The sequence below is a fragment of the Sarcophilus harrisii genome, chromosome 1 (assembly GCF_902635505.1).
Source record: "Sarcophilus harrisii chromosome 1, mSarHar1.11, whole genome shotgun sequence".
Taxonomy (NCBI): Eukaryota; Metazoa; Chordata; class Mammalia; order Dasyuromorphia; family Dasyuridae; genus Sarcophilus; species Sarcophilus harrisii.
In genome coordinates, this window is record NC_045426.1 from 52905669 (window position 1) to 52931473 (window position 25805).

The 25805-nt window shown below is 42.6% G+C and overlaps 2 protein-coding genes across 10 annotated transcripts in view; one reads left to right on the top strand and one right to left on the bottom strand.

The window, feature by feature from the left end:
* Positions 1-2897: 2897 nt before the first annotated feature.
* On the bottom strand, positions 2898-25565 carry MKRN2OS (MKRN2 opposite strand). Of its 6 annotated transcripts, none has more exons than XM_031955447.1 (6): positions 25507-25565; positions 21180-21266; positions 9448-9954; positions 7254-7303; positions 5173-5335; positions 2898-3696 (listed from the first exon to the last, which is right to left on the bottom strand). In XM_031955447.1, the coding sequence occupies exons 3-6, from the start codon at positions 9663-9665 to the stop codon at positions 3474-3476; spliced, it is 654 nt and encodes a 217-aa protein (XP_031811307.1). In that variant the 5' UTR covers positions 9666-9954; positions 21180-21266; positions 25507-25565; the 3' UTR covers positions 2898-3473. The 6 variants fall into 6 exon arrangements, with proteins under 6 accessions (XP_031811307.1, XP_031811327.1, XP_031811315.1 ...); XM_031955467.1 differs by having other exon boundaries at positions 21180-21261; positions 25507-25555; XM_031955455.1 differs by lacking the exon at positions 25507-25565 and adding an exon at positions 24997-25226 and having other exon boundaries at positions 21180-21261.
* The window catches only part of MKRN2 (makorin ring finger protein 2), a 28247-nt gene continuing 24651 nt past the window's right edge, over positions 22210-25805 (top strand). Inside the window, exon 1 of one of the 4 annotated variants that reach the window (XM_031955372.1) lies at positions 22210-23413. In XM_031955372.1, coding sequence (XP_031811232.1) covers positions 22356-23413 — 1058 coding nt within the window. In that variant the 5' untranslated portion in view covers positions 22210-22355. Of the gene's footprint in view, positions 23414-24513; positions 24776-24834; positions 25031-25805 lie in introns of those variants that run through there. The other 3 variants (XM_031955366.1, XM_031955387.1, XM_031955378.1) reach the window with 3 other exon arrangements.

The following is a 25805-nucleotide window of genomic DNA, read 5'->3' on the forward strand; positions in this document are numbered from 1 at the left end:
AGTGACAGAAAAGTCAAAAGACAAAAATATACAGCATGGAAATGTGGAAACAGCAATGGCTATGAAGTCAAAGAGATCACATTCCAGCTCTGCTATTTTACTATTGTTAGGACCCTAAGGAAATCACTTAAACTCATTGTATGAAGGTATGGGACTGAGTGGCCATGAAAATTACTTCTAAAGTCAAAATCTATGGACCTAATATCCTATTTTTAAATAACAATAAATTCTCAAAATTGCATACATTGTAAACATAACTATTTCAAAGACAAATTTTAAAAATCGCAAGCATTTTTCAAAATGTTGGTGGATACAAATCTTTGATTTTCTATTTTAGTATCAGCTATTTTTAGTTCTACCATTGCCTTCAAATATAATGTAAATGAGGTAATTGGAAAAACTGGATCGCTGTTAGCAGTGTTAACATGTTAAGTTTTCTTCCTTTGCAGTTGAATTTGGTAATTGGAAATGGCTATTTGGTACCAAATCTGATGAGAGTTGAATGACCATAGAGGATAATCTGATTCTGAGTTTAAAAATGTGCCACAAAAGTAATGACTCGTGATGGCTCTAAAATCAGTTCCCAAAGAATTCTCTCCATGTTTTGGAGAAAATAATGATAACTTTGATAACAATAATTAACTAGGGCAGCTATGAAGGGTGTGCACAGTGGACAGAGTGCAACTCCTGGAGTCAAGAGGCCCTGAGTCCAAATTCAGCCTTTGATATTTACTAGCTGTGTGACTGTGGGCAAGTCACTAAACCCTGTTTACTTATCTGTAAAATGAGCCGGAGAAATGTTATGGGCCAGAACTTGAAACAAGGTGCTAAGTCAGTGGAATTGATAGAGACAATAGTTATCTAATTTAGCATGGTTCAGTATGATTGATTTAATCCTACAAGGAGATGTACAAGGAGATCCTACAAAGGCCAGAACTTGAAACAAGATACTAAGTGGAATTGAAGAGACAATGATTAAATCTAGTTTAGTATTGATTTAATCCTACAACAAATAATGGTTTCCTAGTGATGCAATGATTGGTGTGTACTCACTGTGGAGCATATAAGAAGCTCTCGGGGGCCAGAAGGACAAGCGCACTAGAAGCTCTCGGAGGCCGAGACAGATTCATTCCATCTTCCACCTTTGTGCTGGCTGGAGGCTGAAGCACAAACCTTTGGATTCAGAGAGATTCGGAGGGAGCCAGAGGCAGAAGCTGGTAGAGGCAAAGGACTAGTGGCAAGAGCTCTCGGAACCAAGGAGAGATAGGCCTCTAAGAAAGCTAACCGGGCCCAAGGAAGGAGACAAGACTTTGAAGGAGACAATAAAGGATCTGGACTTTATAACTCCTGGCTGTATATGGGGGGGATTACTGAACTGAAAGGAAGGCTGCCCTCAGAAGCCCCGCCAAGAAACCTGCTTCCAGAGAAGATTACATTTTAAAGAGAATATTACAGAGAAAGAAATGGCAAACTGATCTAGAATCTCTGCCACAAAACCCCAAATGGGGTCACAAAGAGTTATGTCGACTGAACAACAAATAACTAAAATAAGGGGATTTTTTCCTGTGGTAATTACTTTGAAAGTACTAACACTTTTTGGATAGATAATAAAACATAGGTGGGTTTTGTTTTTGTTTTTTTTTGCTTGCTGAGGAAATTGGGGTTAAGTGACTTACCCAGGGTCACACTGCTAAGAAGTGTTAAGTGTCTGAGGCCAGATTTGAACTCAGGTTCTCCTGACTTCAGGGCTAGTGCTCTATCCACTGCACCACCCAGCTGCCCCTTCTTAATTACTTTCACAAATCATTTATCCTGGGCTACATGAACTGAAAAATGCTGCTATCTGGGGACATTTTTATTAACCACAGTGCATGTACTTCAATGCTGGCTAGACGGTAATAAAATTTGTGATGTCACTGATCCTTTCCATCTTGTACCTGTGTTCCTGTAAATGTCCCATGGGGGCTCCAGCCAACACAAATTTCTTTTAGATCTCAATATTACATAGACACCACTATTACATATGGGTTATCCATTATGCCTTCCTCTTGCTCCGTGAGCAGCCCTATTCCTTTCCCAGATAAACATCCCTGATAATCTTTTATGCCATTTCATGTGAGCAATGTGATGCTGGTAATAAGTTGTAGCTTACTTATGCTTATGATGTGTCTTTCCCTTTGGTTGACCCATGATTCTGATTCCTTAGAGATTGAGGTATGATATTGCCAGTATAAAAAATCTCACTCTTGAAATGTACCTTTCTCATGACAGAATGGTATAGATAGACACTATGGGAAAAGAATGCTAAATACACTTGCAGATATAATTATTATTGCCTTTGCTCAACTTTTTGTTAAAAGATTCAGAATCAAATGATCTCAAAAGAGAAGCCACCCCCATCTACCCACTTGTGAAGGTGGGAAGTGCACAGGTGTTACACATTGCAGCTTTTTGGGGACTTTTTCAATTCATCAATCAGTTATGCTTTCTCTAAAAAAAAATACTTAGTCATATGAGGTGGTGCTCTGGAAATGGATGGAGAAGGAATACGTGGGAAACTATAGTAATGTCACGGAGAAGGAATACACAGGATACTATAGTAATATAAGAAACAAAAAATAAAACCTATTTTTCAAAAAAGTAAGGTTCTGTGTTTATGGGGGTGCAATATAATCAGGAATGATTGTAAAATAAATATAAGCATCATCAATACAATTCAAAATAAAGATTAAACTCTATAACCTCACAATGGCAGGGAAGTTATTCTACGTTGAGCTCCCCTACTCACCAAGGGAAACTATAACTGGGTTCCTTACCATCCTCCAGGTACTTGGATGTCTCCAAAGCAGCTCCCTCCAGCTGCTTTCCTCCCCACAGAACACCTGACACGCCAGAAGTTGTCAAGCACAGAAAGCGTTTATTAAGCACTCTATATTTTCTTTAATGGCATCACCACTTCTAGCAGGTTCATTCCTTCTTATATACCATCTCGTTACATCATTTCATACCCAGCTTTCTTTGTCTTTACCCCTTCACGGTACAGGCTAAATAACAAAATCATGAATCTTGGGGTAAACAACCTTTCACTACTGCCTTCCTGTTTTCCTCCTCTGCACATCTTGTTCCCGTTATTTCCTGCTATACAGCTCCTTTTGCCATGTATACCTAAAATCATCTAACAATTCTAGATTCTTGAATAGACCAAAGAAACAAGGTTTCTGGGAGGTTATTATGCAGAAAAGATTTCAAGTATGGTATTCGTGATGGATTGTGTCTGAAGACTAGAGCAACTGATTAGGAGAAGGTCCATTATCAGGAGGCTGGCCACCAGCTGGTGAATTCTTCAGCCATGACAACCCAATGTACAGAAGATTAAAAGTTCAGGAATCAATCCTTGTATAACAGCTCTCCAAATTTCATCTCCTTTGTTGACATAGAAGTGCATTTTAAAATTTCATTCATACATTGTTCCCCTAAGGACGACTTGCATCTGAATCACAGCGATCAATAACGCAGAAACCCTTTTCTTCTATTGCCCGATAGAGTGTGATATATTTAGCAGCTCTCCTTGTCTTGGGTACCACAAATTTCTCAGTGAATTTATTTTTGTCCAATTGATGTCTCCCCTCTGCAGCCAGTATAGAATTAATGAATGTCAGGGCATAAGTATAACAGTTGTAACAGTGTTCTTCATACCTTTGAAAACAAATTTAGTTATTTTAAAAAGACTCAGAAGGAATTTTATAGGCAACAAGGACAAAATCATCCATAGGAGTTGTCAAATCACTGGCCTAAATGTTGGCTGGGTGCATCCTTCCTACTTCACTCCCAAGTCCTTTTTGGGATGTGTTTAAAATTAAACCTAGCCAGGGTGTTCATAAGCGCAATGGTTGTCTTCGATTTGTTTCTCCATGTTCAAAAGTGTACAACAAAAGGGGAGAAAAATTGAAATTTGGACAGTAAGCACATAAACTGTGCAATTCTTCAGGTAATATGTAATCTCGTAATGGACAGAGCACGGAACTTGGAACCCAGGAAGAGCTGGGTGGGCTTGAATCCCACTTTGGATATTTATTATCTGTGTAACCCTGGGCTAAATCTCACCTCTAAAATAGGGAGGGCAAGAGCACTAATCCATAGGATCATGATGAAATATGTGGAAAGTGTTTTGCAACCCTTAGACGCCCATGTAAATGAAAACTACAGTTACATTTAATTTAATAATTCAATTCCAAATAGTAGTAACATAACTCCTAGGCCAAATTACACTAATTATCTACAGATCCTAACTATGAAATTTTAGAACTTGATGGGACCCATTTTTAAGAGTTAAGGAAACAGACTCAGGGCTTGCCCAAGATCACACAATCTCAACAGAAATAGAATCAATGGAAATCAATAGAAAATCTTGGAGCTCCCAAAGCAATGCCCTTTCCATACCCTCTCCTATTGCATTGGGGGACGGTCCAGGGTGGTCCCATTGATTCCAAGGGATACAGAACTGGTTTTATAGGTCTAGAACTAGAAGAGACCTCGAGTAACTTCTGGCCTGATTGTGCTCTTTTAGATGAGAGTGATTAGGTTCACACAGGTAGGTTCAGAGGTGAAATTGGACCCTGGGTTTCTGACTTCTGAGCTAATGTCCTTTACTTTGTACCAGGGCTGCTTCTCTGAATTAAAGGTAAGTTTTAAAAGACATAAAGATACCCAGGATGGTACCAGGTCATGAACTAATATTAGCTTGCATGAGTGTAAAGATCCTACTTGAGAAATTTGCCTAGAAATATACAAGAAGAGAAGAAAGCACTAATTTCTCTGAGTCTAATCTTTGTGAAGTTCTCCTCCCACCTTACCCCCAAGGTTAATTCAATCTGAAATGCTCTGGCTGGGGTTTTGTTCCCATAAGACTCAAGCTTTCTTGTTGATCAGCTCTGTAAAATTCATTGGCCCAAATTACACAGCCCCTTGTGTCTGCATACACTTGTGTCTGCAGCCCGGTGTCACACCAGGAGGGGGCCTTCTGCAGGATCACCAATCCCTTCCTCTTCCTGTCCTTCATTTATATCATTGAGAAATCTGCTAAGGGAACCTCTAAAGACTCACCAGAAGTGATTTCTGGCATCCCAATGCTTGTAAGTAGTTTTGTTATCCTATTAGTTTAGAACTACATACCTGTTGGGAGACCAGGCATCTGTTGCAGAGAACTCTTCCAGATATTTATCCCATCGGTACATCAGTCTAAACATATTGGGCTGCAATAGTGGAATACTTATACTTTCTTCCCACCCAGCATCATCTCTGTGGATACCTTGCTCATTGTAATTATACACAGTTCCTATTTTTAAAAAAAATTTAAAAAGCAGATTATAATTCTGCTTTAAGGGAAATTCAATCATGGAAAAAAGCAGCCACAAAATCCTTACTTCACTCATAAAAAGAAATCTTAATATGTAAACAAAAGCTTCCCAAATAAGGATTGATCTGGTATCAATGGGTCCCAGGTTCCTGATTGGAGGCAATCCTTACTTCACTCATAAAAAGAAATCTTAATATGTAAACAAAAGCTTCCCAAATAAGGACTGATCTGGTATCAATGGGTCCCAGGTTCCTGATTAGAGGCAAGTAAAAACTCTCAGAGGGTTCTTCCTGACACTGTGACTAAAAACAAAGGGGAATATTCAAGTAATTCTGGCTCCTGCTTTCTCCCAGGAACACAAAATTCTGCAACGAGCTTAAGGAAAACTCTCAACTTCTTTAGTTGGAATAAGTTGTATTATGTCATTTCCCTAAAAAAGAATCTACAACAAATTTAAACTATTAAAAGTCTTTGGTCTGATTGGCTAATCTTCTGAATTAAAATATTCAATTCTTGGGTTTGCATTCCCTGGAGCTGAATATATGACTATGATAAAGGGAGAATGGTGAACCATATTTTAAGAAATGAGTAATGAGTACACTCTACCCCAAGATAAAACCCAAATATTAAAAGATGCCCAGATCTATTTCACTGAAATTATGGATCCATAAATCCAGTGCTTTACCACAGTGCCTGGCACACACCAGGGACTTACAAAATACTGATTGATTGGTTGGTTAAAATCTTTTACCAAAAAAAAAGGCTTTACAAAAAAAAGCTTTCACATATTTAAGGAGAGAGGTGAGTTTAATATTTGTAAAGACGATAAGATAGGTTTACAACTATCCCTCACCCCTATAGGGTTGAGGTTGAAGTCCAGGGTTAATTTCTATGGACTCAAATTAGTGGCCAGACACAGAATGTGAGCTGATAAATCACACAGACTAAACTCAGCACTAATTCAGGCAGAACCAAAGACAGAAAACCTCTAGGTGCTTCAGTGGATGGAGTAAGGGGCCTGGAGTCAAAACACTCATCTTCCTGACTTCAAATCCAGCTTCAGACACTTACTAGTAGCTGGGTAACTCTGGGCATGTCACCTAACCCTGCCTGCCTCAATTTTCTCATTTGTAAAATGGGCTGAAGAAGGAAATAGTAAACTACTCTATTATCTTTGTCAAAAAAAAAAAAAAAAAGCCCAAATGGAGTCAGGAAGAGATTGCACAATTGACTTAACTAAGGCTCAAATGCCCAAAAATACAGAACTCAAGATCTCCAGCTTCTTTCAAGACTCAGCTCATGTCCAACCTTCTATTAGAATCTTTTCCTGATTCCCCTAAATATTAATGTTCCTTCCCTCTTCTTCAAATTGTCTTGTGTATAACTTATCTATCTGTGGTTACAAATCTCTTCCTTTCTCCTCCCAGGGAGAATGTTAGCTCCTTAGGGTTGGGGACCCTCTCACCTCACCCCTCTCTCCCAATAGAGTGTGTCTCTCACATACTCAGAACCCTGCCTTTGGCATAGTGGGAACTCACCACCACCAGGTATATTAATTGGTGTGAAAAGGTGCTTGGTCCTGTGAAGTGTTCTTAAATAAACATTTAAAGTGAGTCTTCCAAGACAATGCCAATAGATTGGACAGAAAATGCCATCTGCATCCGGGAAAAGAACTAAGGAGATTGAATGCAAATCAACACATGCTATGTTTCACTTCTTTGTTTCTGTTTTTTTTTTTTTTTTTTCTCTTCCACACTCTGAGTTTTCTCTCCCAACATGATTCATAAAGCAATGTGTATTCAAATAAATTAAATTAAATTTTAAAATAAAGAAAGAAAAAAAGTGAACCTAATTGAACCTAGGGTACAGGATTGAAAAGGTAAAGAAACTGTTTTACCATGGGTATTGGTTATTCCAACATGGAGATCAGCATTTCCATCATACTCTCTGTAAAAACAACAACAACAAATTTTAGAAATCTTCTATATATATCATTTCTTTTTACCTGAAAAACTGATATCTGATGTACATAGGGTATCTGTCCTAAATCAGAATGGTCAGGAAGAACATAGTATTCAGAACAACTGGAGCTTAGCACAATATGTGACACATAGTAGGTGCATAATAAAGTTTATAGACTGACTGTTGACTCACATCAGTGATGAGCCCCTTTACATACCTAACAGATCACCAAGGATGGGGGGGAAGACATAGGAGGTTTCTCCCCTTTCCCCCCCATAGTGCCTTCTGCTGCCAATCCATAGCATTGGGGGATTGGAGGAAGCAAAGCTCTCCGAGCCCTTTGCTTTGCCAGTGTAGTAGAATCTAGATTGGACATGGCAGCCCCAGGCATCATGCCATCAACACCTTAGGGCAGAAGAATGTATGCAAGAATGCATTCAGCTGACAAATGGAGTCAGACTCCTTGTATCGGATATCCTTACATTTTCCAATACTCAGGAGATAGTAATGATTTCCTAGTCCTTGAAACTCCTACAACTTGTTTCTCATTTGTCTCAAACCCTTAGTTTTTTTGGCTCTGAAACCCTCACATTGGCCTAGCTTGGATTTGCTTCCCATTTATTTAAATTCCAATTTGGACCTTGTCTCCTCTCCTAAAAGAGGGATACCTGGTTATTTCCACAGTTTTCAATACTCAAATCTTTTGCAGTTTGGTCAGACCTGTTGGAGTTTATATGCACAGCCTTCAGAAGCCCAGAGTAACTTCCAAGTCAATGGAAGAAGGTAGGGGGAGGACAAAAGGTTTACTTCTAACAATTTAAGCTATCCTAGGGTCAACGTACATTCATTCATTCTTTCATTTGTTTGTTTGTTTGTTTGCTGAGGCAATTGGGATTAAATGACTTCCCAGGGTTCACATACCTAGGAAAGGTTAAGTGAGTGAGACCAGATTTGAACTCAGGTCCTCCTGACTTCAAGGATCGTGCTCTATTCGTTGCACCACCTAGCTGCCCCTAAATGTGCATTTATTATCTATAATAATAGATAATAGAACTCTCTGGGAGGGTTAAGAGACTATTAGTAACTGTTTCAGCCCCAAGAACAGATGAGGATTAAGGCTAGGAGAGATAAAGAAGATTGCTCTAATTCCATCCTCCTCCTTCTTATGCCAAAGTGCTGTCCTTAACTCTCAAGAAAATGTATCTCAAAAAACAACAACAAAGAAAATGTATCTCATTTTATAACGATGGCATTTATATAGCTCTTAGAAAGTTGTAAAACACTTGGCATAATTATTTCATCTCATATGTGTGCCTTACAGCATTATTGTACTACGTTCCCATATTACAGATGAGAAACTGAGGCTTGGAGCAGCTAAGTGATACCATGGTAACACAACTAACAGAACATAACAGCACTGCCCACCTCTTGTGTTTACTGTAAGGTTCAAGCAGGACAGTGTGAGTAAAACATGTTGCAAACATGTAGCATGGTGCTACATAAGTGAGCAAGGCTCCAGCGTTTATTGGGCACCTCCAATGTGTCGGACACTACGCTGAACACTAGCAAAGAGAGGCAGCTTGGGGAGTGGCAGAGGCATTGGAATCAGAAACACCACCTCTTTCACCTCTGGATGAGGAGATTCTGGGCAAGTCACTAGTCAGCAGGCCAGGCCATTCTTTAAGCCCTATCTCTGATTACTTGCTTTCTCAAAGAAGGGAGAGGGAAGGGAGGGAAGTCCAAAGGAACTTAGAATTTTTTTAAAAGAATGTTAAACATTGTTTTCCAATGTAATTGTAATTTAAATGTAAATGTAAAATATTAAAAATGAAAAAGAATTTAAGGTACAGAGAAAGCACCAACCTGCAATGGTAGAGCAAGTTCCTTACTTGGAGCTCCTTTCTCTAGTCCAAAGATGTTATTTGATTATATTATTTAATGCCCAAAACACTGTTTAATTATTTTTGTGCAAATATATTTAAAGTATGCATCTCAACAGAGGGAGGAAGAAACATTCAACATCATGAGAGGGAAACAAACAAAGATTGTCCCTTTGAAGTGAGGAAGAGAAGGTGAAAATCATAGAAGAAAACAGTTTTCCATAACAGCCCTGGGAAGATGGTACATACCTAAGGAAGGTGCCTTGGGTGGGCTTGAGCAGGAAGGCGCACTGTTCTTGGTGCCCATGGATCAATGGGGTGGCAATGGTGATGGGTGCTTCGTCTAGTGTCCTGAAACTCATGGGCTGATGACACACGGGGCAGAAGTCGGGTACTCTGAAGCAATAGATATTCTTACCACAGTGGCGGAACCGGACCACAGGATGGCCGGCCTCCGGAGGGTGCATGGCAGGAGCCTCTCTGCACAAAAAGGCCCAAGCAGCTACAGACTTCCCAACTTCCTCCTCCCCGTCTCAGAACACCTGGCGCTCGCCCTGCAGTCTAGGCAACATGATCAATGGTGACTTCATTCGGATGGACAGTTCTGAGAGCCAAACAGCTCAGAGGGCCAGGAACTGGGAGGTTCCACAAATCTTGTTCTTAAAGAGCCAGCCTCTTTTCTCGGGAAGCTGGCATCTTCTGTGCCCAAATATGGGACTACGTTGCAGCTGAATGTTAGTAAATCATTTTATCTCCCTAATGAATATTGATGCAAAAATTTTAAATGTTAGCAAAGAGGTTACAATTTATCAGCATATTAATACACTGTGAGCAAGTGAGCAAGAAACACAGGGCTAGTTCAGTATCAGGAAAACTATTGTCATAATTGACCATATCAATAAAAAATTTGACAGAAATTATATAATCTCAACTGATGCAGAAAAAGCTTTTGACAAAATACAGCACCCATTTCTATTTTAAAAAAACACTAGAGAACATAGGAATAAAGGGAGTTTCCCTTAAAATGATAAGCAACATCTATCTAAAGTCATCAGCAAGCATTATTTGTAATGGAGAGAAGCTGGAAGCATTTCCAATAAGATCAGGAGGTGAGACAAAGCTGCCCATTATCATCACCATTGTTCAAAACCATACTAAAAATGTTGGATTTAGCAATAAGAAAAGAAGAAGAAATTATGGAATAGGCAAGGAGGAGATAAAACTATCACTCTTTGCAGATGATATGATGATATACTTAGAGAATCCTAGAAACTCATCCAAAAACCTACTGGAAACAACAGCTTTAGCAAAGTTGCAGGATATAAAATAAACCCACACAAATCACCAGCAATTCTATATATTACTGACAAAGCCCAGTAACAAGAGATAAAAAGAGAAATTCCATTTAAATAATTATATAGACAAAATACATTTGGGGGGCAGCTATCTGCCAAGACAAATCAGGAACTAGATGAACACAATTACAAGACACTTCTCACACAAATAAAATCTGATCTAAACAACTAGAAAAGTATCAATTGCTCATGGGTAGGCCAAGCTAATATAATAAAAAGGACAATTCTACTTAAATTGGCCTACTTGTTCAGTGCCATACCGATCAAATGGCCAAAAAGTTATTTTATAGAGCTAGAAAAAAATAACAAAATTATATTGTGTCTTAGCAGTACCAGACTTAAAACTATATTATAAAGCAGCAGTCATCAAAACCATTTGGTACTGGCTAAGAAATAGAATGGTAGATCAGTGGAATAGGTTAGATACACATGACACAATAATCAATGACTATAGTAAATAATCTAGTATTTAATAAGCCCCAAAACTCCAGTTTCTAGGATAAGAACTCACTATTTCACAAAAATTGCTGGAAAAACTGGAAAATAATATGTCAGAAACTTGGTACAGATCTACATCTCCCACCCCATACTAAAATAAGGTCAAAATAGGGATATGATTTGGCATAAAAGATTATACCATAGATAAATTAAGAGATAATTTACCTATCAGATCTTTGGAGAAGAGGATAATTTATGACCAAAGAAGAATTAGAGAACATTAGGAAAGGCAAAATGGACAACTTTGATTATATTAAATTTAAACGTTTCAGGAGCAGCTAGGTGGTCAGGAAGATCTGAGTTCAAATCTGACCTCAGACACTTAACATCCTGGGCAAGTCACTTAAACCCACTTGCCTCAGCCCCTCCCCTCCCCCCAAAAAAGTTTCTGCACAAAAAAAACCCAACACAAACAAGATACTGCCAGTTTCTGATAAAGACCTCATTTCCAAAACATAAAGAATTGTGTCAAATTTATAATACAAGTCATTCCCCTATCGATAAATGGTTAAAGAATATGAACAGATAATTTTCAGATGAAGAAATTAAAACTATCTATAGTCATATGAAAAGATGCTCTAAATCACTGTTGATTAGAGAAATGTAAATTAAAATAACTCTGAGGTAAAACTTTTTTTAGGAAAAGTAAGTGGAAACAACATTTGAAGAAGAGGCAGGAGAACTAGAGTCCTAAACTCAATTTTGTTGTGAGGCAGCTGTGTGAACTTGGGGAAAATCTTGTCACCTTTCCTTGCCTTGGCTACCTCTTCTGTGTAATGTGGGCATCACACCTAGAAGGTCCCTTTCTGGCTTTAAAATTCTTTGGTGCCAAAACTTGGAATGGATCCTGATCTCTGTCTAGCCAATGGACCCGGATGGCATCAAGAGGGGAAAGTGAGGCAGGTGACCTTGCATAGCCTCCCTCCTCACTTACATCCAACTCACTTGCATGTCCTGGCGCCATGGCCCAGATGTCATGGTCCTCTTGGAGAAGGAAGGACAAACAACAATAGAATGGATCCTAATAGATTGAAAGTCCCACCTCTTTTTTAATAGGGGCAACAGATCAGCACTAACACAAACAGCTAAACCCAGATTGGTAGACACATAACAAGAATATAGAGACACAGCCCAGTACAGTGCCTCCACATCAGAAAGAACCAAGTTGAAGTCCTGCCTCTGGCTCAATGGCTGGCGTCCAGAAAGGTGGGGCCATGCAAAGAAATGGCGGTGCACTAGATAGAGTCCTGGATTTACAATTAAGAAGTCCTGGGTACAAATCCTGCCTCAGACACTCACTAGCCTCAGACACTAAGAAGGACTTAGCGTTAGATTTTTCAACTCTAAAACAGAAATCATATCAAGTAAAATAATGTATATAAAGCACCTTGCACATTTAAGATACTATATGAATGCTAATCCTTATTAGAGTTGTTTAATGACCTCATTAGTGCCAGTTTCATATCTTACCATCTCCTACCATTAAAGCCATCCTGCTCACCTCACCATCTGTCTGGCACCACTGGCATTCTCCTCCCAAATAGCCCAGCATCGTCCACAACGGACTTAGGACCTAGATTCCCCACTCAATCACAGTGTCCCCAAGTTCATGCCCCATTCCCTGGGGAAGTTAATTCCCCTTACCTTTGGCATCCACATCCTGGGATTCAGCCCAATTGATGGGTGACACCAATTAGGCCATGTAGCTACTGCCGGGCCTTGGGACACCAAACCATGCTTCAAGTTCAAATCCTGTCCAGCCCTCTATCCCTCCACCCAGGCCATCTTGCCCTCTTCCACCTCTGTGGACATGTTCCTTCCACCCTATTATTCCCACTTTTCCAGAACAAAGCCCCTTCCCTGATCCCTTTATAGAGTGGTTTGCTTTGACAAGGAGAAGGGCTACTTCGTCATGTGAGTCAGGGAAGAGTCCAAGAGAAAATAGCAAGAGGCGCCTGACTGACCTATACTTGGCTCACTCCCGTTTCTGGTCCCCCATTCCTGGATGATACTTTTTACATCCCTTCTTCAATGTGAGCCATGATGAGTAACTGCAGCCTGCTTATGCTCGCCTTTCTGCTCACCTCTCATTTTGATTCATCAAAGACTGTGTTATTTTATGAATACACAGTTATATAGTGTCACCAAGAGATACAGTGTCAAAAACAAGGAGGTTTGGGAATCCTTGAGAACACTGTCCGATGCCTCAAAGGCAGTCTAGGTCACTCTCCTCTTGATATCCAGCTATCGGACAAACTCTCAGTTTTGCCCTCATTATCTACAGGTGCATCGCGTCCATCTTCACAACCTCTAGAATTCTCTTTTTCCATGCTCTTCCTGGGCCTTACAAGCTTAACCCCCTTTTTGTGCCCTCACTTCCAATCTCTTCTATTCTTTCCCAGGCTATACACTCTCTTCCATTCCTCGCTTTGGCAAACAAGTTCAACTCTGCCCTGCCCTTGACCCCTGTGTCTCCTTGTCCCATCACTGATCCATCTCTGCAAAACTTGAGCCTTGGACAACTTCCACCATCCACAACTTCACTCCTACTCACAGGCTGCTAAATGAGAAAACAGAAACGTGTGCTGGCAAGGTTCCTTCCAATCTGTTCCATCATCTCTCCTGGAGTCTCGCTGCAGCCAGGTGATCCCCTTCAGCTCCCAAACTCTCACGACGTGGTTCTTCCCTCCCCATTTCTCACAGCCCCCTTTGCCTCATGACTACTCTTAGAGACCCCCTTTTCCTTTCCCGCCCTCTTCATTGCACTCCACAGAAGTCTCCAGTTCTTCTCTCATTTTCTCCTCAGCTCTCCAATTCTGTCACTTACCCAAAACCACTCCATCCCCCCAAAGGACCAAGCTGCCAGATTTGGCAAGTTTGGCTCAGTCCTCATCCTTCCTTCCCTTGGTGATTCCTCTCTAGTTCTCCCTCAGCTATCTGAAGCTCCTTTCACTAACCATGCATGTCCCCCAAGGCTCTGTCCTGGACCCTTTCATCTTCTTCCTCTATAATGCTTTTTGGGAGAGGGGAAAAAGAGTAGGGAAGAAGTATGCGGAAGGGAGTCATGATTTCATACATTTTGAGCTAAAAATAAACCTTAGGAGTCACCTAGTTCAATTCTTTCATTTTACAGATGAGGAAACCGAGGACACAGATGGCAGAATCAGGACCTGAACCCAGATTCTCTGGCTCCAAACTCAATGCCTCCCATGACACCAAGCTGTCATCCTGGGTTCAAGAAAGCTGAGGAGAGATCATGGAACATGGAATTCTAGAGCTAGAAGGAACCTGAGCCACCCTCCAGGCCAATCCCTTCATTTTATAAATGGGGACCGTTGGGAAAGGGAAGGGGCTGAGGAGGGATAATTGGAAGAGTAGAAGGGGCTGGGGAAGAATAATTGGACAAGAGGAGAGGGTTGGGGCTGGGACACCTGGGATAGATACAAGGGAGTGAGGAGGAACAGTGTGGCCAGCAGGGGATGATAAGTAACAAGTGGAACAGGAACAAGAGGGGCAGTTGGGATGGTACCAATAAAGACAGTTGGGAGAAAAGGACCCCAGGAAGGGTCAGTTGGGATGAAGAGAGCCTCAGAAAAACATTTTGTGAGGAGGACAGAGGGCTATTTGGGGCAAATCAGGATGGAGGAAAGATGCTATTAAAGAATAACTTGGATGGGAATATGTGGGTCAGAGATAGAGGGTTTAAGAGGGATTATTTCTTTTTGGAAAAAGGGGCAAAGGAGGAACAGTTCAGAGGCTGCAATGAGATGGATTAATATAGTATAAATAATACAGCTATGGACAGGAAACATGAGGACTGATAATCGGGACAGAGACAAGGGCCTGCAGAGGCGCAGTTTGGACAGGAAGGTTCTGTCAAGAAACAAGTGGAAAAAAGGGATGTATTTGAAGAAGGGCAATTCAGAAAGAAATAGCATTTTGGTGGCTGTGAGAACTGGATGAGGGTTTGGTTTCTACAGAAATATGGATATTAAAACTGGAGAGGTGCAGAGAGATGAAACTTAAAAAGGTGAGGCTGAAACCTAGGAAATGGAGGCTGTGACTCAGAACAAGAAGACAAAACTAATAAAAGAAAAATGTAATCAGGGATGGGAGATTCAGACTTGAAAACAGGGAGAATGTACTAAGGGATGGGGATTTAGAATAAGAAAACACATTGAAACACATTATAAAATGTACTCAAAGCTGAGAAATGAGAATAATAAATACATGGTTAAATGTTAAATACATAGTATAATATAGAAGTGGAGATTTGGAAGGAATGTGTGGTGATGTATTCAGAAGAGGACACAAGAGAAGTCGTAACCTTTATAGTACTCAGCCAAAAGGGAATCAGGGGAAGGCCTCCAAACTCCAAATAAGGTGAACACCAAAGGAGAAGTACTGATGTAATCTGGGGTGCAGATTCACACTCAGGTGGGGGGCTTATGCTCTGGATATGTTGTGATCACTGTGGTATTCAGTCAATGGGGCATCAGGGGAGGGACTTGCATTTCGGATATAAAAAAAGACATGTCTATTGATTCCAAGTGTTGCTCTTCTATATAGGATACTCACTTCTACAGTTGCATAATTAAAGACTTTTAACTTCAACGTTCCCAAGTCCAATGGAGTTATTTCTTTAAGTGGCTGAATGGAGGTCAGATTGAAATGGATGGAGACAATAATTCAGGCAGACCTATTAGTAGCTATTGCAATCCAAGTGGACAGTAATCCTCATCAAGGGATTCAGGGCTTGCACTAGAATGGTAGCAGTGTCAGATGTATTCAAGACATTCTGCAATGGTGAAATCAGCAGGCCTTTCAACAGACTGGCTAAGAGGGGTGGGAGATAGGCGTGGAGGATGACTTTGAGATTGGAAGTATGAGCGACTCAGAGGATGGAAGGAAAGAAAAGGTAGGACTGGGACCAGGTTTAGGGGGAAGATATTGAGTTCTGTTGGGAACATACTGAGTTTAAGATTTCTATTGTACATCAAACTAGAGACTTCTGAAAGACAGTTGCAAAAGGGATGCAAGATAGGAGGTGAGCAGAGAAGTTAAGGCTGGATAGGTAGATCTGAGAATAATCAGCACAGAGATGGTAATTAAATTCATGGAAGCTGATAACACTAAGTGAAGTAATATAGAGAAATCCTGTGGGGTCACCTTACTGGATGTGATCTGGATGAGGATCCAGCACAGGAGACAGAGAAGGAGCAATCAGATAGGTAAGAGGAAAACCAGAAAAGACTGACGTTCTGAAAATCTAGAGAGAAGAGAACATGGAGGAGAGAGTGATCAACAATGTTCAAGGCTGCAAGGAGGAAAATCCACTGGATTCAGCAACTAAGAGATCTTCAGTAACTTTAGAGAGAGTAGACTGGATGTAATGACAAGGATGGAAGCCAAATTATAAGAGATTAAGAAGTGAGGAGAGAGAAGGTGAAAGTAACTACTGTAGATGGTTTGAAGTTGTTGTTGCTGAGTTTAGCCACAAAAGGCAGAAGAAAAATAAGATATTAAGAGGGACAGAGATATTAACAGGGACAGATCAAGAAATTTTTGGGAATGGAGGAGACATGGCTCTGTCTAGAGGCAGTAGGGAAGGAGCCAGTAGACAGGAAGAGACTGAAGAGAAGTAGGGGAGTAGGAATGACAGAAAGGACAATCTGTTGGGAAAAAAATGGGTTGAGATGGGATCCCGTGGAGAAGAAAACAGAACAGAGGTTAGTCATGGTTAGTCATGGTAAGGAGTAAGGTCATCTCTTCACTGGAAATGGGTGAAGGAGGAGATGGCGGAAAAAGGTATCTAAGTGATATGAGATAAGAGGAGGGAAAAGATGGAGCTCATAGTGAATGACCTCCATTTTCTGCAAATATGAGGCAAAGTTCTCAGCTGAGGGGAAAAGGGAGGGACCAAGGCAAGATGGAGAAAGGATGAAAAGGAATTTGGAAGAACCACTGTAGAGAATGGCATAGTGAATTGATAAAATTAGTAGAGTAGGACTGCCTCACAACAGTAAGGGCCCAGTTAAGGTTGTGTAACAAATTTTTACTATTAAGACAACAATCACAAGGGTTTCATAATTTCCTCCCTTTTCATTCACCAGCACATGTGTTGCAAAGGCAACAGATGATGGGAGTGATTACAAAACTGATAATTAGCAGGGTACAACGGTTAATATATGAAGGAAAAAAGCTAATCTAAAGGAAATGGCCTGAGTGAGAATTGAGTTGAGGGATTAAAGACCTAGTATGAATAAAAAACACAGACTTGGGTAAGGAAAGGCAGACAGGCAGAAGGTGAAAAACTAATGATCAGATAAGAGGATTTCATATTCCTTTTCTATATCCTGGCCATCTAATAGTTGTGAGGTATACCTCCAGTGTTGTTTTAAAATGCACTTCTCTAACCAAGCGATTTAGAACATTTTTAATATGACTAAGATAGCTTTGATTTCATCATCTGAAAACTGCATGTTCATACCATTTGACCATTTTGTCATTTCGAGAATGACTCAAATTCTTATTGATTCAATTCTTTAGATATTTGAGAGATAAAAGCTTTATCAGAGAAACTTGCTGAAAACATTTCCCCCAAGTTTTCTGCTTTTCTTTCTAATTTTGGTTGCATTGGTTTTATTTGTGCAAAACCTTTTAAATTTAATCAAAATTACCCATTTTACATTCCATAATGCTATCTTTGGTCATAAATTCTTCCCTTCTCCATACATCTGACAGGCAAATTACTCCTTGTTCTCCTAACTTGTTCCTATTTTGATATACCCTTAATGTAAATCATGTACCCATTTTGACTTTGTTTTGGTATATACTGTGAGGTATTGGTCTATATGTAGGTTTTTGCCAAACTGCTTTCTAGTTTTCCAAGCAGTTTTTGTCAAATAGTCTTTGCATTTATCAAATATAAGATAACTATGGTCTTTTCCTATTGTATATCATGGAACTAACCTATTTCACTAATCTGCCACTTTATTTCTTAGGAAGTACCAGATTGTTTTCATAATCATCACTCTATGATGTTGAGATCTAGTTCACTGAGGCTACCTTCCTTCACATTTTTTTTTCATTAATTCATTTGAAATATCGACCTTTTGTTCTATCTTTTTTTCCCGTAACTTTGTAATTATCATTTCTAGTTCTATAACATCATTGATCGGTATAGCACTGAATAAGTATATTTAGACAGAACTGTAATTTTTCTTACATTGGCTTGACATAAGTGATTAACATTTTCCAACTTAATTTGAGATCTGACTTCATTGATGTGAAAAGTGTTTTTTAATTGTATTATCTAGTTCCTGGTAGTGTCTTAGAAGATAGACTTCTCAAGGATTTTCTGTTGTCTATAGTTATTAAATGGAACTTTTTTATCTCCTATTGCTGAATCTTGTTAGTTATAGAAATTCTGATGATTCATGTGGGTTTATTTTATGTCTTGGAACTCTGCTAAAGTTTAAGTAATCATTTCAACTAGTTTTTTAGTTGATTCTCTGAGAGTCTCTAAGTGATGTGAAATCTAAATCAGCTTGTGAACTTTAGATTTTAAAAGTCATTCCCTCCCAAAAGACATACTGATTGCTCAGTTAGTATGATTTTGTTGTGTTTAGTCATATTTAGCTATTTCCCTAATAAATGGCGAATCTTTATAACCTATATAATGTATGTCTATATCTGTTGTTTTATGTCACGAATCATTATGCTCTCCCAAATCTATTTCATATTATCACTTCACATAGTGCCTAATACATTACACTTCATAATTACTTCACAAGTATACAAATGTGAGTTTTGTTTCCTCGTTACCTATTCTAATTCCTTCAATTTCTTTTTCTTCTCTTACTGCTATAGCTAGCATTTCTAGCACGATATTGAACAACAGTGTTTATAATGGGCATTCTTGTTTCACCCTTATTCTTATTGGAAAGCATTCTAGATTATGCTTATTATAGATGATTTTTGCTATTGGTTTTAGATAAATACTGGCCTAGGACCTATTGTTTGTTGGCCAATCAATGAGAGCCAGAGTGATCTGGGATTAAGGCATAGTCCTTAAGAAAGAAATTTAACCTGTAACCCTCCAAGTTTTCTTGTGAGGTTTCAGCAATTAAAATGTATATTCCCCTTTGGGCAGAGTACCTACAGGTATATCCTATGTGGACGAAGGGAAGGGAAGGGAAGGGAAAGAACAAAGAAAAGAGTTATGTTGCTTAACTAGACAGTTCTATAGTTGGGTCCCCAGTGGGGCAGCAACTATTACTACTCATAAAGGTTGTTGTTTGTCCTTCATTCTCAAAGAGGACCATGACATCAGGGATGTGAAGCCATGGCATTCATTTTTTACCTAGTTCTTAATCACTCTGGCCAACAAGTGCCTGGCCAAGGGCCAATTGGTCATTGTTTGGTCCTGATCAATGTAAAATAGCACTCATTTCTGTTTTGGGCCAGAAACTCTTAGTCTTCCCCTCCAAGATTTTTTCTTTTTCAAGACTAAGTGAAAGGGGCCATTCTCTGCTTCAGTTGCTACCTAGCCTTAATCACTGAATGGCTGTGGTCAAACTAAGACCAGCAAAAGATTTTAGTTTAAAAAGGCCAAGGTCTCCCACTGCATCCAGGGCCATCTCCACTCATCCTGATCTCTATCTGGCCACTGGACCCAGATGGCTCTAGAAGGGAACATGAGGCAGGTGACCTTGCACAGTTCCACACACACACAAACTTAAATCTAATTCACTTGTATGTCATGGCATTAACTTCCTGATATCAAAGTCCTCTTGGAGAACAAAGGACAAACAAATGACAAAGATAAATACTACTTACCATTTTAATAAAGCTCCATTTATTCTTATCCTTTCTAGAATTTTTAATAAGTATGAATATTTTATTTTGTTAAAAAAATTTTTTTTGCAACTATTGAAATAATCATGATTTTTGTTGGCCTGGTTACTGATATGGTTGATTATATTGATACTTTTCCTCATACTGAACTACACTTATATACCTAGTGTAAATCCCACACGCTTATAGAGTATGATATTTGTGACAGATTGCTAACTTCTCCTTGCTAGTACTGTATTTAAAATTTTTCCATCGATATTCATTAGGGGAAATGGTCTACAGTTTTCTCTGTATTTGATCTTCCTAATTTACATATTAGTACCATATTTGTCATAAAAGGAATTTAGGACATAAAAGGACTGCTATTTTTCCAAATAGTTATATAATACTGGAATTAATTGTTCTTTAAATGCTTGGTAGAATTCACTTGTGAATCCCATCTGGTCCTGGGGATTTTTTGTTAGAGAGCTTATTGATGATTTGTTCAATTTCTTTTTTTCTAAAATACAATTATTTAAGTACTGAATTGGTCCATTTTGAGGAAGACAGTACTTAGAAAAAGAAATACAAAGCAGAAAATTAAACAGTGACTAAATAAGATAATATTTGTAAAGTGGCTGGCATATAGTCTGGTGCTTAATAAATGTTTATTTTGTTCCTTCTTAGTGAAGAACTTCTTTCTTAGTTACCATATGGATGTGATTGATGATGAAACTATGATGTGATACTCTGTCACTCAATGGAAATACATTCAAGAGTTACAGGATGACACAGAAAAAGTCAAAGAAAGAAATGAAGCTAGAGAGGCTTTTTTTCTCTCTCTTTTAAATGGGTATAGTACTCAGGAAAAGAAATAACAAAACAGAAAATTAAACTTAGTGAATAAGTAAAGATAATATTTGTAAAGTGGCTGGCATACAGTCGGTACTTAATAAACGCTTATTTTGTTCCTTCTTAGTGAAGGAACTTCCTTCTTAGCTACCATATGGATGTGATTGGTGATGAAACCATGATGTGATACTCCGTCACTCACTGCAAGTCTCAGAGTTACAGGATGACACAAAAGTCAAAGAAATGAAGCTAGAGAGGCTTTTTTCCCTCTTTTTAAAACGGATGTGGCATCCTTCTAGCAATATCAAGGGATGGTATGGAATTTTTTGAATCATACCATACCATTGTGATGAAACTCTTAAGTACCAAGACACTATATGAACCAAAGCAGCCAGGAAATTATTCATTTTCTCCAAACCCAAGCGCTGAGTTACTTACCAAAACTCTGGAATCCCTGGAAACATCCATGGAGGCACCAGAATGTATGGTTCCCCAAAGAGCTCCCATAAATCAATTCAACCTGTACTACATAATAAACAAGTAAAAAGACATAAAGAATGAGAGAATATTTGAATTTTAAGCACTACTTAGGTTACAAATAGATTTGAAAGAATGTGGAAAGCTGGAAAGAATGAAGTATTTTGAGGATATGACCCATACAATTATTCCCCCATCTTCATCTGTATAATAGAGGTTTGAAGTCTAGATGACTCCTGAGGTCCTTTTTAACTATAAACGTGAGACTATGTATCTCTTTCACCCACTCCTGACACTCTCGCCAAAAAGAAAGAAACAATGAGACGAGATAAAAAGAAAGAAACAATGAGACGAGATGGGATAAAGAGCACTAGATTTGAAACTGAGTGGAAAGGCACCCTATTATCTCCATTACCTTATGGAGTTGGGATGGGATGACAGCTAAAGGACTATTGGGACAGGGGTCAGAGGTTGCAAAGACCATTTGGAGAGGTGTGGTGCCTGGAAATGCAACGCTGGGATGGGGTGATGGGATAAAGGGAAGATCTGAAAAAGATAAGAGGGATATTTGGAAAGAGAAGAGAGGGTAGGGGGATAATTGGGCAGCTTTCTACCAAATTTTCCAAAGCCAGTCCTCTTCATTCCATTTTCTTTCATTGCTTTTTAGAGGAAAGGGGTTAGGGAAGAGAGCGGGGAAGAAGTATGCGGAAGAGAGTCATAATTTCATACATCTTGAGCTAAAAAACAGACCTTAGGAGTCACCTAGTTCAACTCTTTCATTTTACAGATGAAGAAACTGAGGACACACAGGTGACAGAATCAGGACCTGAACCTCCAGGTTCTCTGGCTCCAAACCCAATATCTCTCATGACACCAGGCTATCATCCTGGGTTCAAGAAAGCTGAGGAGAGATCATGGAACATAGAATTCTAGAGCTAGAAGGAACCTGAGCCATCCTCCAGGCCAATCCCTTCATTTTATAAATGGGGACCGTTGGGAAAGGGAGGGGGCTGGGGAGGGATAGTTGGGAGGGTAGAAGGGGCTGGGGAAGAATAGTTGGGCAGGAGGAGAGGGTTGGGGCTGGGACACCTGGGATAGATACAAGGGAATGAGGAGAAACAGTGTGGACAGGAGGGGATGATAAGTAACAAGTGGAACAGGAACAAGAGGGGCAGTTGGGATGGTACCAATAAAGACAGTTGGGAGAAAAGGACCCCAGGAAGGGTCAGTTGGGATGAAGAGAGCCTCAGAAAAACATTTTTTGAGGACAGAGGGCTATTTGGGGCAAATCAGGATGAAGGAAAGATGCTATTAAAGAATAACTTGGATGGGAATATGTGGGCCAGAGATAGAGGGCTTAAGAGGGATTATTTCTTTTGGAAAAAGGGGCAGAGGAAGGACACTTTGGAAGCTGCAATGAGACGGATTAATAGTATAAATAATACAGCAATGGACAGGAAACTGAGGACTGAAAATCGGGACAGAGACATGGGCCTGGAGAGGCACAGTTTGGAAAGGAAGGTGCTGTCGAAAAACAAGTGGAAAAAAGGGATGTATATGGGGAAGGACAGTTTGGAAAGGGACTTTGGACTGGGGAGGGACACTTGGGAAAGGGGGAGGAGACGGAAAAAGGAGAAATGGGAAAAGGACAGAGGACTGGGTAAGGACGGTCTCAAGAGGAGAAGGCTGAGGAAGAGCAGTTGGGAGAAGGGAAGGGCATCAAGGGGCAGTCCTGACAATTACAGGAGAATGGGGAAAGACAGTTGGGAAAAGAAGAGGAATCTGGGGGCGGACAATTTGGACAGGATGATGAGGAAGAACAGTTGGGAAAGAAAGAAATCACTGAGGAAAGACAGCTGGGATTTGGGAAGACTTCCAATGGAGAACTGGGAAAGAGGGAGGAGGCTAAAGAGGGACAATTTAAGCAGAAGGAAGGGATTGGAAGACAGTTGGGACAGGAGGAGGAGACAGCAGAGGGATAGTTTGGACAGAAGGAAGTATCTGACAAAGGACTACTGGGATGGGGTGACCGGGCTGAGACGGCCCTCCTGGGACAGGGGGAGGAATCTAAAGGGGAATAGTGTGGATGGGAGGAAGTACCTGTCAAGAGAGAGTTGGGACGGGGTGACAGGGCTAAGGCGGTCCTCCTGGGACAGGGGCAGAAGACTGCAGAGGGATAATGTAAACAGGAGAAGGTACTTGTCCAGGGGGAGTTGGGACGGGGTGACAGGGCTCAGACAGCCCTCTTGGGACAAGGGGAGGAAAACGAAGGGGGACAGGTCTCGGTATCTGTCACGGGAGAGTTGGGACGGAGTGACGGGGTTAAGGACGGTCCCGTGGGTCAGAGGGAGGAGACAGCAGAGGGACAGTTTGAAGAGAAGAAAGTACCTGTCCAGGGGCAGTTGGGACGGGGTGACAGGCCTAAGGAAGGACCCTTGGGACAGAGGGAGGAGACTGCAGAGGGACAGTTTGGACAAAAGCAGGTACCTGTCCAGGGAGAGTTGGGACGGGGCAACGGGGCTACGGAAGGACGTGAAGAGAGTCAGAGACAAAACCAATTACAGCTTGGGAAGAGGCGCCAAAGCCGGGAAGGGGAGCGCGGACAAGGAGAGGAAGCTGAAGAGGAAGGACTGGGACAAAGGGAGGCACCTGAGGAAGGAGACCTGGCTAAGCGCGCAGAGCCCGGGCCACAAGTGGGACAAGGAGAGGTGGCTCAAGGACAGTGCGGACTGGAAGGGCTATCGCGACAGCGAGAGCTTGGAGAGGAAGGGCCACGGGCGGAGGCTGCGCAGGGACAGCCTGGGCCGGGTGTGGCAGCTGGAGGGCGGCAACTGGGTCTGTGACATGGGCCAGTGCACCAAGGCCTGGAAGCCCTACAAGGGGAACCTGGACCGACGGTACAAGGGCAAGGACAACTGGGAGCGCATCAAGAAGATGCAGAATGACGTGTGGGACGAGAGCCAGTGGTGGGACAGGGAGAACGGCCGGGTGCCGGGCTTAGCCAGGCGCGACTACGGCAGGGACGCCGACAAGGACGACTGGGGCAGGCTGAGGATGAGGCACCGGGGCCGGGGCCGCAAGCCCAAGAAGGAGGGGCAGGAGCGGGGCTCGTCCTCCAAGAGCTCCCCCGACAGCGGGGCCGAGCTGTCCAAGTCCCCGACGCTGGTGGGCGTGGGGCTCCCCGAGGGCACCAGCGAGGCAACGGACAAGCCCTCGTCCCGGGGCGGCCACCGGGGCCAGGGGGAGCTGGCGGGGCCGGGGGCGGGGATCGGGGAGCCCGAGGAAGCGGAGGTGTGGGGGGAGCCGGAAGGGCCCGAGGAGGCGGAGGCGGGGCAGGAGAGGTAGGGGGCAGGGCGGGAGGATGGCCGAGCCGGGGACCGCGGGCGCCGGGGGGAGGGAGGCACCCAGAGCGAGGGCCGAGCTGCAAGGGCCGAGCGGGACGCCGCAGCGCGAAGCGAGCCGGCGCACGTGGAGGAGCCAGGAGCTGCGCGTGCGCCCTTTGCCCGGGAGGCGGAACCAATTGTGACGGCGCGGGGTTTCCGGCCGGCGCTACAAAGGTGAGGCCCGAGAGGGCGGGGCGGGGGGTAGCGGCGCCGAGGGCCCGGTGACGCAGGGGCTCCTGGGGCGGGGCAGAGGGACGCGGCCAGAGCAGCCGCGCCCCGGGCGGAAGAGGCCGAGCGCTCGGGAGCTGAGGCGGCGGCGGCGGCGGCGGCGGCAGCGGAGGCGCGCGAGCGGCCGCCTCTCCATCCAGCCGTCCGTCCTTCAGTCACTCACTCACCCTCCATCATGAGCACCAAGCAGGTCACGTGCCGGTCAGTCCTGGGGGAGGGGCGTCAGGGACGGGGGACTTGGGAGAAAGGCGGGGAGGGGGGCGCCGCCTCCACGCCCGCAACGGACCCCGAGCGCTTCCCTCCCCCGCCGGGGCCGCAGCTTCCGCGTTTGCTCCTCCCTGACGCGGCGGGCGCTCTTCCGGGCGGGGGAAGCGGCCGAAGCCCGGGCCCCGGGCCCGGCGGCGGCCGAGCGCCGCCTCCCCAGTCAGACCCTCAGGGGGCAGCCGAGGGCGCGCTGACCCGGAGAGCCGCCGGCCTCGGGCCTCCCCTCCCCCCGCGGCAGTCCCGCCCCGGGACCACGTGCGAGAACACCTGCCCGGCCCTTTAAGTGGCCCCGCGCGGCTGCTTGTTAGGCTGTGGGCGCTGCGCTGTTTCCCCGCCCCCTCCCCCAACTCTCGGAGCGGCCGCGCTCTGTCCCTGGAGGTGGCGTCTGGCGAGCGCGCTGAAGCATCGCCTACGTGTCGGGGTTGTACGGTTTGCGCTCCCAGGAGCCTCCGAGGTCGTCTCTCTAGTCGTGCCCCCTCCTCAGGTCGTTTTGCCGATGCTGTCTCATCGGATCCTCCCCGTAACTTTGTGAGGTAGGGAGCATTATTATCCCCAACTTTGTGAAGTGGGTGCTGTTGTTAAACCCCCTTTTGCAGATGAGGAAACTGAGGCCCAAACAGTGGGAGTGGCTTGTCCAGGTTTGTGCCGCAGCTAGTAAGGGGCGGAAGAAGGATTTGAGACCGCCCAGGTCTTCTTGACTCCAAATCCAGCC